This window comes from Budorcas taxicolor, chromosome X, assembly GCF_023091745.1.
Source record: "Budorcas taxicolor isolate Tak-1 chromosome X, Takin1.1, whole genome shotgun sequence".
NCBI lineage: Eukaryota > Metazoa > Chordata > Mammalia > Artiodactyla > Bovidae > Budorcas > Budorcas taxicolor.
The window spans coordinates 106,203,921-106,224,589 of NC_068935.1; the positions used below are offsets into that span (position 1 = coordinate 106,203,921).

The following is a 20,669-nucleotide window of genomic DNA, read 5'->3' on the forward strand; positions in this document are numbered from 1 at the left end:
TTTAAATAGTTTTCATCTTGTATTTCAGAATCACTAAGGCTAGGAAGGGGTCAGGTGAATCTGCCTGCATCTAGTGAGAAAAACTCGACATTTCACTAGGTATATAAATGTGAGTGTCTGCAAATCACTGGGGTCATATCCCTCAGGAACGGCAAGGGACCATAGGATAAAAGGTTTCTGTAGTGATTAAAAAAAGAGAGAGAGAGTTTTCCTACTCCATCTCCACCTACTCCTTTCACAGATGAAGAAACAAAAAAGCACGAACAAAACAAAGTGGTTTTCTCAAGGTTACTTAACTGGTTAGTGTTGGAGCTACAGTTGGAATCCAGTTATTAACTTAAGAGTCCAGAAGTATATTCACACTGCATAAATGATAACTAAGGCTGTCACCTGTAGAGGTGAGTTGAAGGAAATTCAACAGGAAACAATTATAGTGGGAGATAAGATATCATTGATGAAATTCCACATTGTGGACTATTTCTGGCAGGTTTTTAATCACAGAATCAGTCTGCTGTCCCAAACCATCTGTACTGTTCATAAATCTACTCTCAAAAATAAATGTTTTCCTCACACAAGTGAGAATTATTTTTCTAGGTCATCTCCTGCTTTAGAATTTTTGGAGAGCTTACTGTTGCCAACTTCAGAGGAATCTTGATGATTTTTAACCTGCACTTATCAGATTCATAATCCCTCTTGGTGCTATTTTTAGCACATCTCTTAAAAGGAAGACCGATACCCTTGAGAATGGAAGTGGTAGTTGGCAGACATAACGGGCTCCATTTGGTTGTTTATTCATTTGTGAACTGGCTTATTTTTGGCAGCCTGGTGAATACGTGGGTTGAATGCTTTTGCTTTGCAACCTACATTTAATCTTACCAAGATACTGAACATGAATGATATATGAGAATAAAGTCCTCAGGGTAATGAATCCTATGCTGTATTGTTATGGTCCATGATTTACAAAGACAGATGGGATGTGAAGTACAGCACAGTAAGAATGGAGTAACTGTCCTTCAAGACCCCCATATCAATTAAGTGACCCAACCACTTATTTTAGTAGACAATCTGCCCACTCTTTACAGGGCTTTTACTATACATTGGATCCTTTTAAAATAGGCTGTATTTAATTTGAGACATTTCCAAAATTCAAGGATCCTGGGGTGCTTGAAGGCTATCCAATGGCCATCAGTGCTAATGATTAAAGGGAATAGGAAATGAGAGTGTTGAGCATAACATGAAGAAATATCATTTCCAGAATGGTAAATAACTGCTGTTTTTCTTCAAGAAAAAGTTCAAAGCCAGAAAAAAAATGGACTCAAATGATCACTGGTGGGAATTAGCCTGGACATAATGTACAGTGCCCTAGAGGTGGTACAAGCACACACAGGAGCCTTTGAAGTCCTCCCTTAAGTAAAAGTGGCAGGCAGAGAAAATCTAGCCAATGGACTAAGACTTCGATTATTTGTCATCTCAGACTGTACTGAAGTAAAACATGAAATTCCACTTGGATTAAAGAACGTTACATAGGTAAGGAGGGGAAAGAAAGTAATAAAAATCAGGTAACAAACTAAGGACAAATTAAATATATTTTAAAACTGTACTCACTCATGGCACTGAAGCATAGCCTTGAAAATTAAATACACTCCTAATCAAAAATGTGTGTTATTTCAGTATTTTAAGTCTCTTCCCTGGCCAATAGAGCAAAATGAATTGTTTTCTCTGAATTTAATTTATTTTGAATTGCATCTTCTCCAAGGCCTAATTAGTGGTATAATGGGGTTAAAAAGAAAGAAAGAAAGTGAAAAGATGGGGTCTGATAAGTTTCCAGGCTCAATTCCAGAGAGTTCACTGCAAATGGCTTCTCATTTCTCTAGACTTTTCATTAGGTGATAATGGAAACTGTCATTTGAAGATGAATTACAGAACAGTCCATCTTAAACCTTAATGTACATACAAATCGACTAGGGACCTTGTTGAAATGCGGATTGGGATTCACTGGGGCTGGGGTGGGGCCTGAGATTCTCTATATCCAACAAGCGTCCAGGTGGCCCATGCCACTGGTCCAGGGACCATGTTTTGAACTGTGAGGTTTCAGACCTGCACTGTCCCATGAAGCCCCTGAGCACCTGCAACATGGCTAGTCTGAATCAGAATGGGATGTAAGTCTAACATATACATGGGATTTCAAAGACAATATTTCATAACTGTGAAATCCTACTCGATTTTTAAATTGGCTGCATGTTGAAATAACATTTGGGGTGTACTGAAAGTGTTAATCACTCAGTCGTGTCCAACTCTTTGCGACCCCATGGACCATAGCCTGCCAGGCTTCTCTGGAATGGGTTGCTGTTTCCTACTCCAGGGGATCTTCCTGACCCAGGGATCGAACTCCGGTCTCTTGCATTGCAGGCAGATTCTTTAATGTCTGAGCTACCAGGGAAGCCCCTTGGGGTATATTGGGGTAGCTCTATTATGAAAATTAATTTCACCTGTTTCTGTGGTTTCACTAGGGCTACTAAACAGTTATTTCATTTGTGGCTCATATTATATTTTATTGGAGAACACTAGTTTAATTTGTATGCAAATAGATACTGATCATTTATATTTTAAACACAGGATCATTTCTGGAGATCTTTAACCGATGGAGACTTTTCTGGCTTTGGAAAGTTTCCTCTTGACCTTTTCACCTCCCGTGGTAATGGTGTAAGGTGAGAAATACCCTCACTTCTCAGAAAAGGCATGTGTGTTTGGCTAAGCCCGCTGAAAGACAATGTTTTCAGATAAGAATGGAAGTGAGACCTGGGGCGCCATGGCACCAGTGCACCAGCTCATTCTCCCTCTCGATGGCCTCGCCGAGTTCAGGGGGCCAGTTGCAGTTCTGTTCTTGCTCCATAAGGAAGTCCACGCTCTGCCACACCAGCTCCTGGTCCGAGGGCTTGAGGTGCTCATGGTAAGAAAGAAGCATCTGGAGGATGGACGATAGGCCATGAGCTGCTCCTATACAGACAAGAGAAGCATTGTTAATTCAATTGGGAGGAGGACCAGTTTGCAGTCTGGGCCCAAGTATGACAAACGGATGAAGGGGATGGGGAAAGCCAGGCATTCTGGGCAAAAGGAACAGGCACAAAGGTTTGTTTGCTGGAGACTATATTGTATAGAACCAAGGAAGGGAAAGAAACAGCTGGAGTTTGGAGAGGGAGGCAGGCGATCTACAACGGGCCCTGCAAGTCATGCTGCAAGGGGTGATGGGGAGACTATGAAAGACTGAAAGGGGGAGTAACCAACTTTCATTCACAAGCCTCATATCTCAAAAGTAGCCATTGTGATTCGGTATTCTGTTATTGTGTATGTGTGTGTGTGCACACACACATGTACATGCTCAGTTGTGTTCAACTCTTTGCAACCCCATGGACTGTAGCCCGCCAGGCTCCTCTGTCCATGGGATTTCCCAGGCAGGAATACTGGAGTGGGTTGCCATTTCCTTCTCCAGCGGATCTTCCCTACCCAGGGATTGAACCCATGTCTCCTGCATTGGCAGGCAGATTCTTTACTAGTGAGTCACTAGGGAATTAATCCATTAATATTAAAAACTTGAAGATGTCAGTGGCTGAATCCTGTTTCCCTGTGCACAGGTACAACTGGTACACAGGTACTAATTACACTGATTGTATAAGCTGTTCAACTTTCAGCAAAAATAGGCCAATGAATTCACAATCAAGAATAAAGTATTTTAGTCTTTAGTGAAAGTCCCTGGTGGATCAGTGGTAAAGAAACCGCCTGCCAATGCAGGAGACCTGGGTTTGATCCCTGGGTCAGGAAGATTCCCTGGAGAAGGGAAGGGCTACCCACTCTAGTATTCTTGCCTGGGAAATCCCATGGACAGAGGAGTCTGGGGGGTACAGCCCATGGGGTGGGTCGCATAGAGTCATACATGACTGACTGACTCTCTCTCTCTCTCACACACACACATATACATTGTTAAAAGTTACCTTTCTGACAGGTAGACTCTGAAAATAAATAAGAAATTGTGCTTTGAAGTATCCATCAATATTTATTTTCAAATGGCTTTTTAAAAGGTTCCCAGTGATAGTGATGACCTATGTAAAAGCAGCTATTAGAGACTGCCTTCCTCCTCCAGGCCTTGGCCAACACCTTCACTCACCCAAGTATTCGGTTCCATAGTAAGAATACATCAGTGGGAATGGCTTCCTCTTTTTCATGGCATACTGTTTCCCAGAGTCCAGGATGGCCTGACAAATTGATTTGATCTGGGCTGGGGTCAGCACCTGAGTAAGGAAATCAAGATGCAGAAGTCAAGTCAGGATCTTCATTATTCCTCTGACACCAGATTTTAATAGTCCATCAGCAGAAACCCCCCACACTCCTCTTCTTTTTTGTAAATAAGCTCAGCCCATCACACCTTTTTTTAAAAACCACTGATTCTCTCTCTGCTGTCAAGTTTATCTCCCCTCTTCAGAAAATTTGCTGTTCTGATGGCAAACACAAATCTTTACTGCTATAGGCTTTTGTAAAAGGCAAAGACCACCTTACAGCTGTTATGTCATTAATCCTTGTCACAAGAACAAGCAGTTGCTCAGAAAAGAACAAAGACTGGTCCTAAGTGACCATGCTTAACAAAGCTGTTACTCCTGATATATGGCATGGGTCTGGCTCAGACAATGGGCCTTCAGTTTGTGTCATTTTGATTGTGCTTATAAAGCCACAATTCTATGACAACTGCTACACGACAGACTCAATAGAGCCTGCTTTTGCAGTCTCTGAAGGGCTTCCTAGGTGCCTGCCAAGGCAGGAGACACAAGAGACGTGGGCTCTATCCCCACGTGGGGAAGATCTCCTGGAGGAGGAAATGGCAACTCCTTCAAGTATTCTTGTCTGGAGAATCCCATGGACAGAGGAGCCTGGTGGGCTATAGTCTATAGGGTTCCAAAGAGTGAGATGTGTCTGTGCACAGCACAGTAGAGCAGAAGGAAACCAAAGTCCAGTAAGGACCAATACAAAAGAACTTTCACTATCAAAATGACTCTGGGCGCTTCCCTTTGGTCCAGTGGTTAAGATTCCCTGCTTCCACTGCAAGGGGCACGGGTTCCAGCCCTGGTTGGGGAATGAAGATCCCATATAAAAAACAAAATGACTGAATAGAGAATGACCAAAAGGCAATGCATGACATGCTGTCTCCCATATTTTATTCAATTTCCCCACTGTAAGTTTGAGGGCTATAGAGATTAAAATGTTCTCAAGCCTACAAAGCGTCACTACATTATTAGGGTTCCGCCGCTCAGGTATGCAATGTTCTCTGCCACCCACTCAGCCTCAGGGCTGACTGGATACTCCCTCTGGCACCCTCTCATGTCCCTGTTACTCTTGGCACAGCACCCACTGTGTTCTCTCTCTCTCTAGTGGATGATCAGATGCAAAGACCGTGACGTCTCATCATTTTGGTATCCTTGGTTCCTAATGCTGAGCCTGAGGGGGCCTTTGGTAACTGATAAGTGAGTAAGAGCCAGGTGTACTGGTATGAAAAGCAGAGTCCTCCCTCTCCTCTTTCCTTTATTCCATCACCACCCCACCCCCTGCTTCCTCTTCCTTCCGAAATTATTTCTTAAGCCCTTAGTATCACATGGCAGGAAGGCCTATCCCAGATGCTGGAGACATAACAGTGAACAGGATGACAAGACCTTTACTCTCATGAAGCCAACATTCCAAAAAGGCAAACCTATGTAAGAAAAGTACTAGTCAGAGTAACCAAAAAAAGAAAAATCACCTACAGTTCAGCCTTGGCCTGAATGAATGAATCTGGAATCAAGTTTATTGGATTTTGTTTTTTCTCTAAAGATTCACACATCAAATTTTCCTATGTGGTATCTGCCATCTGACTCACCTAATCCTTTAGAAATAACTAATGATTTCTTAAATTGTGACTTGCTTTTCTGATTTACCCAACATTAGAAGGGACTTCCCAGGTGGCGCTAATGGTAAAGAATCCGCCTGCCAATGCAGGAGACTAAGAAATGCAGGTTACATTCCAGGGCTGGGGAGATCCCTGGAGAAGGAAATGGCAACCCACTCCAGTATTCTTGCCTGGAGAATCCCATGGACAGAGGAGCCTGGTGGACTATGGTCCATAGGATTGCAAAGAGTCAGACATGACTGAAGCAACTTAGCATCCACGCATGCACAGAAGGGCAAACTGTAATCCAGGTTTTGGCCTCTTCAAATCTAGCATTTAATTTGGAAAAATAATTACATAAAAAGGAAGTTGTTCATTAATTTGCCAATTAACATTACTGAGCTACTAGTCCAGTGAGGCCCTCTATTAGGTATTGTTGGGGAACTCTAGAAAGCCTGGGAAACATTTTTTTTTTAGACAAAAGTCTATAATCAAGCAATTAAAGTTCACAAGCCCACCTCACACTGGTCAGAATGACCATCATCAAAAAGTCTGCAAATAATGAATGCTGGAGAGTGTGTGGAGAAAAGGGAACCAACCCTCTTAGACAGTTGGTGGGAATGTAAATTGGTGTAGCCACTATGGAGAACAGCATGGAGGTTCCTTCAAAAATTCAAAATAGAAATACCATATATGTCTGGAGAAAACTCTAATTTGAAAAGATACATGCACCCCAGTGTTCACAGCAGCACTGTTTACAATAGCCAAGACAAGGAAGCAACCTAAATGTTTATTGACAGAGGAATGTATAAAGAAGATGTGGTTTATATATACAATGAAATATTTCTCAGCCATAAAAAAAATGAAGCAATGTCATGTGCAGCAACCTGGATGCACCTAGAGATTATCATACTAAGTGAAGAAAGTCAGACAGAGAAAAACAAATATCATATAATTTATATGTGCAATCTAAAAAATGACAGAAATGAACTTATTTACAAAACATAAATAGATTCACTGACAGAGTAAACAAACTTATGGTTACCAAAGGGGAAAGGGTGGGGGGGGGGACAGATGAATTAGGAATTTGGGATTAACAGATATATATTACTATATATAAAATAGATAACCAACAAGGATCTACTGTATAGCACAAGGAACTATATTCAGTATCTTGTAATAACCTATAAGAGAAAATAATCTGAAAAAAGGAATATATATATATATAATACAACTGAATCACTTTGCTGTACATCTGAAACATTGTAAAACAACTTAAATTGTTTCTTTAATTAAAAAAGAAAAGTTCATGAGCCCAGGCAGGTGTAGAAAGAAGCTATAGTGCAGAGCAAGAAACACATCAGCTTCACTAAGACTTTGGGTTCTCGTTTTCCATTTGGTTGCTCAGAAACAATTACAGGTATGCCATGAGTTTCAACTTAAATTTCTTTTTTATTAGGTACCTATCTTTGCCTCTTAGGTTTACTCCTTCCTGTCTAACATTCCCAAAGACCTATCTTCCAACACTTTCCCACCATCATTCAAGGCTTAGTCCCAGGTCTTTCCTTAGCTGAAGAGCCCATTTCTCTTATATTTTCCACTCTGCATCTATCAAATTGCTACCAAAATTTCAATTTGCCACTAAAAACATCTTTCTCTGTGCCTTTATTGGCATCAACTGATCTCACATTTGGTCTGACTCTACCTAATATCTTGCATTATCAGTCTCATCAACCCCGCCATCCTGGCTCACTCTCAGAAACTTGCCAAGAACCTCAAAAGGCATGAACTTAAAAGGAGTCTATCCTGGTACCATCCATAATTCCCTGGGAATATATTTGGCTCTTCACCTGAACTGAGGTCCTGTTTGCCTCTTCTGGTCTTGAATCCATACAACAGAGGCAGTTTTTGTGACAGGAAAAGGCCACTGGAGTTTCAGGGTATGTATTCATGTGAATGACTAAAGTTCTCCCTATTTGACTTCCGTGCTGATAATTGAAAACTGGATTACTTTTTCCTCCGTTGAGCATATATTCATGTCTCCTTTTCCTCCACCTGCTTGTTTTTCTTTTTTTTTCTCTATTTTTTGACCACATAGTGCCGCATAGGAGATCTTAGTTCTCTGACCAGGGATTGAACCTTCACCCCCTGCAGTGAAAGTGTGATGTCCTAACCACACTGGACCACCAAGGGAAGTCCCATCCATCTGCTTGTTTTTAACCCAGAAAAAAAAATCAACTTTGGTTCGATGTGGTGCCTTCTCTTTTCCTTTTCACCCCTAATCCACAGCTCCCAATAGAGAATGAGTTTATAAAATATTGCAAAACCTTCCCGGTCATGCATCATGTCTGGGCGGCTTCCTCTTATCTCTCAGAAACACTGTGAAAAACAAAGAGAAACGGCGCTTGTTGGGCTGGATAAAGACCAGTTTTGCGTGCAGTTCTTTATCGCTGGGAACAGGCAAGACCTACCCTTGGCTTTATTGATCAGCAAATAAAAAGTGAAGAGTGCTCGTGAAAAGTGTGTGAAGGAGACCATCGAGGAAGAGGGTCCTGGTCTCACTGTCCTTCCCCACAATGCACAGTACATTAGGGAGGAAGGAGATGACATGGTTGGGGGGGTGGGGGTGGACAGTGGCTGCGTCATGTTCTCTCATAGGTCTGCCCTCTCCAATATCCCTCCAGGTCCCACTCCCAGCACAGAGTAACACATGAGCACACATACCACGAAGAAGATGGCCTCCCAGCTTCTGAAACCTGCTGAAGCCTTAGGAATGAGGAAACAGCATTTCCACTGGGGGGAAAAGAGTGACTGCGGGTGGCAGAGAGGGGCTCCCTGCCCATTAGGCCTTTATCAAAACACACCCAAATTCCCTCTCCTGTATTTGTAGCATGTAATAAGGTTATTTGCGTACTGATGTCTTGGATGGATTTGGTTCTCTTTTCTAATTATTATTATTTTACTATAGTTGATGTTCCGGAGAAGGCAATGGCACCCCACTCCAGTACTCTTGCCTGGAAAATCCCATGGACAGAGGAGCCTGGTGGGCTGCAGTCCATGGGGTCGCACAGAGTCGGACACAACTGAAATGACTTAGCAGTAGCAGCAGCAGCATAGTTGATTTCCAGTGTTGTGTTAATTTCTGCTGTACAGCAAAGGGACTCAGTTATATACACATATATGTTCTTTTTATATTCTTTTCCATTACAGTAATCACAGGATATTGAACATAGTTCCCTGTGCTACCACAGTAGGACTTTGCTGATTATCCATTCTGTATGTGGTCATTTGCATCTGCTAATCCCACACTCCCAGTCTACCCCTCCCCCAGCCCTGCCTTGGCAACCACAAGCCTGTTGTCTATGTCCGTGAGTCTCTGTTTCAAAGACACGTTCATTTGTGACATATTTTAGGTTCTACATATAAGTGACAGCATATGGTATTTGGATTTGGTCCTTTAAATAATTTTTTATACTGAATTGAAATAAATTAAGATATGTCAAACATGCAAAGCAAGTCTCTTGTGGGTTGGTGTGAATAGTTTGATTAGGTTAGCTGATTGCCTTCGCTGGTCCTTGAACAGAGGTGTCTGTTGTGAAAGAGTCCTATGGGGCTGGGCTGTGAGCATGAAGAGATGAGAGCACAATAAAGCTCATGCTATGTTGCTTGGCCCCAACCTAAAGGTCAAGCTCTGATGCAACCACCTCCCTACTGAGGATACATGACCTTTCTTAAGGAAATAAATGAAATGGGCTAAGCCACAGAAAGCCTGCCTCACCACAGACCCCTTTTCAGAGTGAAGTGTCCCGCCCACAGGCCCTCTGAAGTGGCGGTCTTTGCTAGCTTACTATCAACCATGGCTAGCATGAGCAAGCAATAGTCCAAAATGCCCCGAATAGGTGACTGCCCAGCCAGATGGAATGCAAAAGGTCACTCCAATATCATGCCAAACACACATGTAACAGAGCAAGAATCTAACGCAGTTAGTGTCAGGTTAGCTGACATGAGGTGATTTCCTTCAGCAACGTATTTCACCCACTCCTTTGCCCCACCATTCCGGTGGTAGCACAAATTTCTGCTTCGAGAAAGAAAAAAGCCGTTTGATGATCAATGAACACAAAAATGACTTTTTTTTTAGGTTTAAAATAATTTATTGGAGTAGAGTTGATTTACAATGTCATGTTAGTTTGAAGTATACAGCAAAGTGATTTGATTATACATATACATATATTCATTCTTTGTTTTAATGGTTTTTTTTTTTTTTTTTTTTTTTGCTGTACTGCTCGGCACGTGGCATCTTAGCTCCCCACCGAGGGATTGAACCCACATCCCCTGCACTGGAAGTGTGGAGTCTTAACTACTGGACTGCAGGGAAGTCCCCCTCTTCCTTCTTTTTATGATACCCATGGAGATAATAGCTCTGAGGAAAAACGGCTTTTGAGTTATTAAGATCCTGGGTATGTTAGTACTTAAAGCTGATAAGATAAACAATAGACTTGAAGGCTATATAGAATCAGGATGGAGCTAAAGCTGTTCAAGGTGGGCAGAGGTGACATGGAATAGAAACCAGGAAGTTAAAAGTCAGTGAGGAGTTCCTGCTGTCCCAGCTCCATTTCCTTGTAATAGGCATTAGGAAAGATCCTATAATCTCCTGAAAAGGTTTGGAAAATTATAGGTAGTTAGGATGTGTGCCTCCCCCCACCTGGAATTTGGGGAGATGGCAGACTCAGAGATGTGGCTCTTGTCTCAGGGTCTGGGGCCAGTATACTGCTACATAGCACATCCACAAGAGAGACAGAAGCAATCCCAAGTTTCCTGTGGGGACCATGGTGGAGCAGAAAAACATCCCATATCCAAAAGTAAATTTTTCCAACAAAATTCCCTGTCCAAATTTAGAAGTTAGGGAAATTTTTTTGGTACAAAGTCAAAATACAAACAAATGGTTAGAGGCCTCTTTGGGGCTTTGATTCAGTTGAAAGCCACTAGGTTACAGATAAGAGCCAGGCCTTCAGGAAATCTCTGGAGTGGGTGGAGATGTATGTAAGGTGTTAAGAAGACAAAACTTATAGGAGTTGCTTTGACGCAGAAGCAGCTTAAAGAGATAAGGTACAGCTAAGGGAGGCAGGCTTCCCTGGTGGTGCAGTGGTAAAGAATCTGCCTGCCAATGCAGGAGACACGGGTTTGACCCCTGGTTCAGGAAGACCCCGTGGAGAAGTAAATGGCAACCCACTCACTCCAGTGTTCTTGCCTGGAGAATTCCATGGACAGAGGAGCTTGGTGGGCTACAGTCTATGGGGTTGCAAAGAGTTGGATATGACTCAGCAACTGAGCATGCACAACTAAGGGAAGGCTTTCAAACAGGAAACAGATATTGATGAATCAGACAATTTACATTATGTTCTTGGCCTTGCTGGGCACTTTGAGAGAAGATATAGTTTTCTTTCTTTGTTTTTTGATGTGGACCATTGTTTACAGTCTTTATTGAACTTGTTGCAGTATTGCTTCTGTTTTATGTTTTGGTTTTTTGGTTGTGAGGCATGTGAGATCTTGGCTCCTTGATTAGGGATTGAGCCAGCACCCCCTGCAATGGAAGCCGAAGTCTTAACCACTGGCCCACCATGGAAGTCCCAAGACAAGATATAATCTCAGTAAATAGACTTAAAATCTGAATCATTTAAATAGTGAAATATTTTGCATTTGTTTAAATTCTCAAAGTCATGATCTATAGGGGTAAGGTAGAAGGAGAGAATATTGAGGGCTTCACAGAGGGAGAGGGGTATGAGCTAAGCTTTGAAGGACAGTTAGGAAGTGAATAAATGAAAGGAGATGGGGGGAGGGAGAAAAGGTATTTTAAGTGGTGGGATGGAGAAAACCCTGTGTATTATGGCCAGGCTTCTCAAATTGCAGTGTGCACACAGATTACCTGGTGCTCTTGTTAAAACGCAGATTCTGATTCCGTGAGTCTGGGATGGGACCAGGACTCTATAGTTCTAACAAGCTCCCAGGTAAGGCTGCTGACCTCACCCAGAACACACATGAAGCAGGAAGTGGTTGTGGGAGCAGGGAGGCTGGCTGCAGGAGAGGATTTCTCTTGGAAAGGGTGAGAACTTAGATGGAAGGAACTGTAGGAAGTTCCCAAAGAACGTTCGAGGAAGCAAGAGTGTGCCCTAGAGGCAAGAACACTGCAGCTGTAATTTCAAAGACCAGAACCTAGGAAAGAGAAGCGATAACAATGGGAAATTCTCTTCCATTTTGCCATGTGGAGGAAAAGTCCCTCCAAAATCTGCAAACCCTAGTGGGGAGCTCTCTTAGCCAATGTGGCCAGGTTTGTTATTTAACTTAATTAGTCTCCAAATAGAGCGCGTGTGCTGGTGCAGAAGGAGCAAGTCCCTTGCATCTAGTTTTTTGGATGCTCTATGACCATTATTATGCTGGGTGATGAGGAACTGGAGGCAGGTTACTCTAGTTAATGATTATCTTCCAATCATCAAAGGGATTCGGCAGGGAATTTCACTTACAAACATTTGGTCCTGGACACTGTTTCAAACTTGTTTTTTTTCCCTTCTCATGTCGAGACACCCAAGCCAGAAAAACACTGGGAACCAGAAAAGCAAAACAGGTTTTACCCCATTCCTGCAGACTGACTGCCGGCTTGAAAGATTTATTATAAGTACCTGGTAACCCAGTCTGCAGCAAGTGTTACTAGATGATTTTGTTCTGTTTCCTCCAAGATATGAAATGTCTCAGAGCCTGAGCTGCCTTTTCTACAAAAATAGACTCACAATGATTTGCCCCATCTACCCCCTCAGGTGACAGTGAGACCTATTTTAAAAAAGCAGTTCCCATTTGGGGTTAGCAGACGCAAACTGGTATATATAGAATGGATAAATAACAAGATTCTACTGTATACCACAGAGAACTATACTCAATATCCTGTGATAAACCAGAATGGAAAAGAATTTGAAAAAGAATGTTTGTATGTGTGTATATATATATATGTATATATAATGGAGTCACTTTCTGTACAGCAGAAATTAACACAACACTGTAAATCAACTATACTTTTTTATAAAAGCAAAAAAAAAAAAAAAAAAAAGAAGTTCCAATTAGCAAATTCCAATTTTATTAAGCTGACAATTGTATCTAGCTCTAGGTCATAGTAAATATCAGCCTTAGTCAATCATGTCAGTTGTCCCCACTGTCCCTTGCCAGATATTCAGTTCTCAGCAGTCTGTGAAGCTAGAGTTGGCTATGTGACTTCATTTTGATCAATGGGGAAATCTGCTGAGGTGGGAGCTTCCTGGAAAGCTCTTGATTTCAGCATAAATGGAAGTAAAATGGACACACTTGGCTTTTCCTGCCTTTCCTCTTTTTGGCGCCTTGAATGTTTATGTGAGGCCTGGAGCTATAGCAGCCATTTTGCATCCTGAGGCAATAAGCTTGTGGATGACATACCAACATTCAAAGAACAATAGATGAGAAAGATCCTGGGGGTTTTGGACATCACTGGGCATGTGTACCACAACCAGGACCATCTATCTCCATAAGTCTTTTGTTATGAGAGAAAAAGTATTTCCTTTCTTAAAGTCACTGTTCATTGGATTACTTACAAACTCACATCAACTGGGCAGCCATAAAGTGCCAATCGAATAACACTGCTAACATTCATTTCCCTGTAAAGCAATTTTTGCCCACATACTCCTCTGTTTCCACGGAAACTTCTAGCTCCGGAGCTCTTTACAGTGAAATTGACTGCCTGAGTGGACAAATTCAAATGCAGTTTTTAGTGCTGGCAGTACTCACAAGGTTATGATTGATTTTTCTTGTTAAGTGCTATCCTAGAGCCCAAAGACAAAGCCTAGCAAACACACTGTCACCTTGCTGCCACTGCCCTGTGTGACCTCCCTACTCCTTGCACTTATCTTGCTCCAGGTCAGGGACAGGGGACACTCTCCAAGCTGCCCCAGGACAGTAGATCCTCAAACCCTCAAAGCTGATGTGGGGAGACAGCGAAGAGACTTGTGGGAGCCTCAGCAACAAGTTCTGTGAAGCAATCACCTTCTATACCAGGAACCACTGTCACCTCAACTTAAGTAACTGTATTATGTACTATCTGCCCCGTCACTTGAGAGAGAGTTATTCATGAAAATGGTCCTAGAAGAACAGTATCTGAACCATTTGTGACATTTTAAGGCTTAATAACTCTTTTGCCTAGATATTTTGGACAGAATAACCAGAAAGGGTTTCTTATCCATGGGCCTGTGGGAATGACAGGTGCCTTGAAGGTCAGAGTTAGGGAGAGAAGGCAGAGATGCTTTAAAACAGCTTAAATCTTTTAGTCTTCTTTTCCCCCCAATACCTTAAAATACATTGTTAATAAATGTGTTTCCAGGGTCTAAAGGAAGCTAAGGCCATAAATGGTACCTTCTCTGCATGCAAAATAAAACCTAAAGGTATTGGGGCAGTAGGGTGGATTGGATGACCATGGTGGGAAAATCTGGAATTTTTGGTTTTGTGATTATATGGCCCCGAGTGAGTGATGTAACCTCTCTGCTTGCATAGTCTTCATTGGTAAAATGAGGTAGTTGGGGCTGCCCTGGTGGCTCAGAGGTAAAGAGTCCACCTGCCAGTTCAGGAGACATGGGTTCGATTCCTGCTCCAGAGACTCCACATGCCATGAAGCAGGTAAACTGGCATGTTCTAGAGCATGCTACTGCCATAACTACTGAAGCTGGAGTGCCTAGAGTCTGTGCTCCACAACAAGAGAAGCCACCAAGATGAACCAGGCACTGCACTGCAACTAGAGAGTACCCCTGGCTAGCCACAAATAGAGAAAGGCTTGCACAGCAATGAAGACCCAGCATAGCCAAAAAAAAAAAAAAATTAATTAAAAAAATGAGGTAACTGACCAAATAAGTTCCTGGGGCCTTTCTGGTTCATGACGGTTTATAAATACGCATCTAACTTTCCTTCTTTCCCATGTATCATTGAGGCACTGGAAGGAATTCTCTGCATGATCGTGTTCGAAGTGGTTTCATCATGGTGACACTGTGCTTTCAGGTACTTCAAAGGGAAAATGATTCTGGTTTCTTGTTTTCTAGTATCTTTCCAGAAACAGTTTTAGCCAGGGATCTTTAGGAAAGCTATATCCTAAGATTCCAAAAGAATCCTTTTCTATATAAATAGCACATTAGAAAAGGAGATTTGGGTGAGATATATGGAGAGAGTAACATGGAAACTTACATTACCATAGGTAAAATCGATAGCCAATGGGAATTTGCTGTATGACTCAGGGAACTCAACCCAGGGGTCTGGAACAACCTAGAGGGGTGGGATGGGGAGGAAGGTGGGAGGGAGAGGGAGGGGACATGGGTGTACCTATGGCTGATTTGTGTTGATGTTCAGCAGAAGCCAACACAATACTGTAAAGCAGTTATTCTTCAATTTAAAAATAAAAAAAAAAGTTAAAAAAGGAGATTTGGGGTGACTTGGGCATACAAATATGCTGGAGGGAGCTGCCAGCCCTCCCACCCCTTTAGGGGCCAGGCAGCCAGGATGAACACAAACATCTCTGTGGCTGCTTTCAATTTTCATTTTAGGGCCAGGGGAAGGAGGAGGAGGAAGAACAGATCTCAGGAGGGGCTGGCTCTGAGGCTGAAGAGGAGAGGAGAGTCAAGTATTAGATCGACACCTTTACTCTGTTAAGTACACTCCCCAAAGCTGCCTCCTTAGATTTCAGCATCTGCAAATTCCACGTGGTTGCTGTGCAATGAACACAGCTAGGGGCTCCATCCTGGTCCTTACAAAGGCTTGGGGATAGTGAACCACCAGGATGTATAACCAGTATTAAGCAAAGCAGGATTTATAACCTTGTAAGTTAGTAAGGTCTTTGACATACAAACCATTTATCCTGTAAGTATTTATGGAGCCCTACACTTGGAGAACATCTGTCAACAAAAGAGAGAAAAATCCCTGCCACTGTGGAGATGACATTCTACTTTGAATACATGCATACTATGCTCCATATTTTATTACCCCCAATATGTCTTATGCAGCCACTCTCCATCATTTGTTATTATTTTAATGGGGCTGTCTTCAGAAAGAAATCAATGTTAAGTAAATTGTGTGCCTCATCTAAGGTTGCCTGGGGAACATTTTAACAGGAGATGAAATCCATTCATAGGTTCCAATGTTCAATGGAGGGTAATCACCAAAAGTGTAAGGATGGACATAGGAGAAAAATGGCCAGCTGGCTAGTTGCTGTAGCAGATAATTCCTGGGAAATGTTTAAAAACAGAGGCCCTGCTCTATACTAAGACTTTATAGGAGGTAGAACTGAACACTTATCTTTCTTTTTCCTTTTTTTTTTTTTAAAGGTCCACTCAGGATGCTCAGGCACAGACACTGCTTTAGAGGGCTTTGCATTGCAAATCCAGCATGATTTAGTATTGCAAATAGCACAGGTGGTTGGAACAAGGAACTCAGTTTAATCTTATCTGGTTCACATAAGCTGGGCTGTTTTTATTCCTGGTCACAGAGTAGACTCTTAATTATAAGCTTAATGCCAGGCATGTCTCTGTAAATATGCTTCATTGGTTGTAACACAAAATATTACTGACCATTTACCAATTATTCTGCCAATGCAGGAGAAGCAAGAGACGTGGGTTTGATTCCTGGGTCAGGAAGATCCCCTGGAGAAGGAAATGGCAACCCACTCTGGTATTCTTGCCTGAAAAATCTCATGTACAGAGGAGTCTGGTGGGCTACAGTCCAAGGGGTCACAAAGAGTTGGACACAACTGAGCACGCACACACACACACAAAAGCATGCATCTCCAGGATACTGAAAGAACAGCTCAATGTTTAATATGTGAAGCATGAAGATATATTAAATATAGAATTACTACACTGGTGCAAATGTAATTGCGGTTTCAGATAGTGAATTTTAAATCATTGTAACTAGGCTCAAACACATCTTTATTAATCAAAATATGAACTATTATAATCAACACATTTTTGCCAATGAGAAATAAGTTTGTTTATTCCTGAAGCCTAAAAATCCATGCTTCAGGATTCAACAAACTTTCGGAAAGCCTTTTATGTGTCCTGGTTGTGGAAGTGTTTTCCCTACAGAAAGTTGTCAAGATGCTTAAGAAGTGGTAGTTGGTGAGAGGTCAGGTAGTTGGTGAGAGGTCAGGTGAATATGGTGGATGAGGCAAAACCTCATAGCCTAATTTGTTCAACTTTTGAAGCACTGGTTGTATGACATGTGGTCACGTGATGTTGTGGAGAAGAACTGGACCCATTATGTTGACCAATTCCAACTGAGGCACTGCAGTTTTTGGTGCATCTCATCGATTTGCTGAGCCTACTTCTCAGATATAATGGTTTCGCCAGGATTCAAAAAGCTGTAGTGGATCAGACTGGCAGCAGACCACCAAACAGTGACCATGACTTTTTTTTGGTGCAAGTTTGGCTTTGGGAAGTGCTTTGGAGCTTTTTCTCGGTCCAACCACTGAGCTGGTCATTGCTGGTTTTCATATAAAATCCACTTTTTGTTGCACATCACAATCTGATCAAGAAATAGTTTGTTATTGTTGCACAGAATAAGAGAAGATGACACTTCAAAACAACGATTTTCTTGATTTGCAGTCAGCTCATGAGGCACCCACTTATCGAGAGCCTTTTCACCTTTCCAATTTGCTTCAAAGGCCAAATGACTATAGAATGGTTCATGTTGAGTTCTTCAGCATCTTCTCATGTAGTTGTAGGAGGATCAGCTTCGATGATTGCTATCAGTTGGTCATTGTCACTTTCCGATGGCTGGTCACTACACTCCTCGTCTTCAAGGCTCTCTTCTCCTTCACAAAATTCCTTGAACCACCACTTCACTGTATGTTGGTTAGCAGTTCCTGGGCCAAATGCATTGTTGATGCTATAAGTTGACTCTGCTGCTTTATGACCCATTTTGAACTTGAATAAGAAAACTGCTCAAATTTACTTTTTGTCTAACATCAATTCTATAGTCTAAGAATAAAATAAATAGCAAGTAATAAGTCATTAGCAAAAATACATAAAGCAAGAAATGTGCATTAAAGTGATGGATAACATAATCATACTTATTTAAGAATATATTCTAATATCAAAGGCAAATTTCAACAATGCAAAACTTACAATTACTTTTGCACCAACCTAAAATAATAATGGAGAGGCACTTACAAAATAAAATATTCCAAGTACACGATGAAAGAAGAACTCCAGACAAAACTGATCCAGGTGATAGATGCATGTGAGATATACAGATTTACTGTGAGAAGTGGAAAATTTGGACTTCTAATATAGTACATCAGTTTCCAAGGGAAAGAAGTATCTAGGGCCACTAGTTAGGATGTCCATAGCACCTTAATTCCTATTCATAAGCTTTATTCATAAGGCCTGGAAATATCCTAATCGTCCATCGATAGAATGAATAAATTTGAAACACTCACACAAAGGAATACTACTCAACAATAAAGATAACAAATTACTGATACCTATAACAGGGATGGAGCTCACAAACATACTGAACTGAAGGAGCCAGGCACAAAAAAGTACACTAGATGATTCCATTTATTTGAAGTTCAGGAATAGGCAAAATCAAACTATGGTGATAGAGGTCAAAAGAGTGGTTACCTCCAGTATCTTTTGTGTGTGTGTCGGGGTGGGGGTGGGGTGGGGCAGGGCAAGTGGTACTAACTGGGATAAAGGAAATTTGGGGGATGATGGAAACATTCTTTTCCTTAAGCTGGCTAATGTATATTCGACAGTGAAATCACTGAACTATGCACTTAAGATTTATACATTTTTCTATATGTAAACTATACTTCAACTTTTACAAAGCAAACTATATCAAGGTATTGAACAGTTTACTTATCAAATGATAGAAGAAACAGTCCACTTTTCGTTAACACATTTTGTCTGAGCATCAAGGTCCTTTGGATGGAAGATACCAACAGCGCTTAGGTTGGTGAAGAAGGGCATGAAGAAGGGCCTTTCTTAGTCTTGTGTGAAATTTAAGGAAAATAAGAAAAGCAGGCTCCCTTCTGGGCAGACGAATTGCATAAAGTGGCACATTACCTCTGGGCTGATGCAGTGCCAGGCCAAGGCTTTGTGACCAAAACACAGAGGCTGGGTTTCACATCCCTTGCCCTTCTGACCAGATGCCCTTGTGTAGGCAACCTTGACAATCACAGGGCTGCCCAGTTTTCTGGAAGGAACCAGAGATCTGGGAGCAGCCAAGCATGAAAAAGGACTTGAATCCAGAAAGCTGCCAGACCCCAGGCAGTGTTGTCTCTTTTGGTGACACCAGTCTCTGCCTCTGTCACCTTCTACAGACCCATTTTCTCGACTTCTCTATGGCTGAAGGTCACCTCCACCACACCATAAGACACCACAGTTTCCAAGGTTTATAACATCCCTCAGTTTCAGTCATACTTGAGGATCACCTAGAACCACTGAAACCTAATGTTGAATTCCTAAAAGAGAATCTGATTGGCTCAGCCTTGGTCAGGTCCATTTACCCTGAATGCATCAATATGGGTGCAAAAAGCCACCCAGGTAGGGAGTGGGATGGTGTTTGATAAAGAACTAGGATTATTTCGAGCTAAGCAGACTTCTCCCAAAGTCTACTACACTTGCAAACGATTAGAAAACTTGACAACCCAGTGGCTTAATCCAATAAAAGGTTATTTTTTTTTGCATCAAAAAAATAGTCTAGAAGCAGCTGACTGCTGGCTGATATTGTTTACTTGTGATGTCAGAGACAGGATGTCACAATTCTCCCTTCCTTCATGTTGGCCCATGGGCACAAAATGGCTGCTGTAACTCCAGGTATCATGTTTACATTCAAGGTAGGAAGAAATGGGGAAGGGCAGCACCAGTCATGCCCGTTTTCTCAGGAGAGCAAAATGCTTCCCCAAACTCCAAGCAGACTTCTACTGACATGTCATTGGCTAGTACTGTTTGACATAGCCACCCTGATAGAGAGGTTGGAAAACCAAATAATTATCTGAGAACATCGCTATGCCAAACAAGATTAGGCTTGTTAGTAAAGACAATGTGGAAAGTGAGTATTTGGGAGGTAGCAGACAGTATTTGCCACCAGACAGAACTATAGGAATCCACCTTTTCTGAAAAATTTATGTTAGTCATTCACGACCATGTCCGAACACAGGTGATGGAAAGCTCTCTTAATTCCTTAAAAAAAAAAAAAATCCACTGCCTCTTGTCACACACTAAGCCACTCAATTTTGCACTGCACCACCTAGGATCCTTCGGCTAGGGTTTGCATTCTCTCTCAAAATCTGTCACGGAGGGAACTGGTCAGGGCAGGTTTAGCAGCTCCCAGTCTAACGGTCCAAGTGCTATAAAAATGCCTTTTTGGTACCAAAAGACAATACAGGATTTTAGGAAGCATGATCAAAAGAGCTCTGCTTTCTCTAATTATACTGCTATTTCAGAAGTGATCTCAAAGGTATTTCAATATATGCAAATAGATCCTATTTCCTTTTAAAATCTATTCCTTAGTAGAAGCAGGTGTAGGAGTTGAGGGGAGAGGGAATAGCCAACCATAGCCAGGATCACCTTTCTTTCTTTTTTTTTTTTTTTCAGGATCACCTTTCAAAGGCATGGGTGGGACTAGATGGCTCCCAGGCATCCCTACATGCACAATATTGATATTGTGCTTTCTAAATAGTCGGTAATCAGTCTCTTCAAATCATGAG

General features: G+C 41.8%; 1 protein-coding gene across 1 annotated transcript in view; it reads right to left on the reverse strand.

Annotated features, from left to right (window-relative positions):
• LANCL3 (LanC like family member 3) overlaps positions 1–20,669 on the reverse strand; it is a 111,051-nt gene that overhangs the window by 11,315 nt on the left and 79,067 nt on the right. Inside the window, exons 2-3 of the mRNA XM_052663564.1 lie at positions 4,163–4,286; positions 2,800–2,997 (exon numbers count right to left, since the gene is read on the reverse strand). Of these exons, the coding sequence (XP_052519524.1) occupies positions 2,800–2,997; positions 4,163–4,286 (322 nt within the window). The remainder of the gene's footprint in view (positions 1–2,799; positions 2,998–4,162; positions 4,287–20,669) is intronic.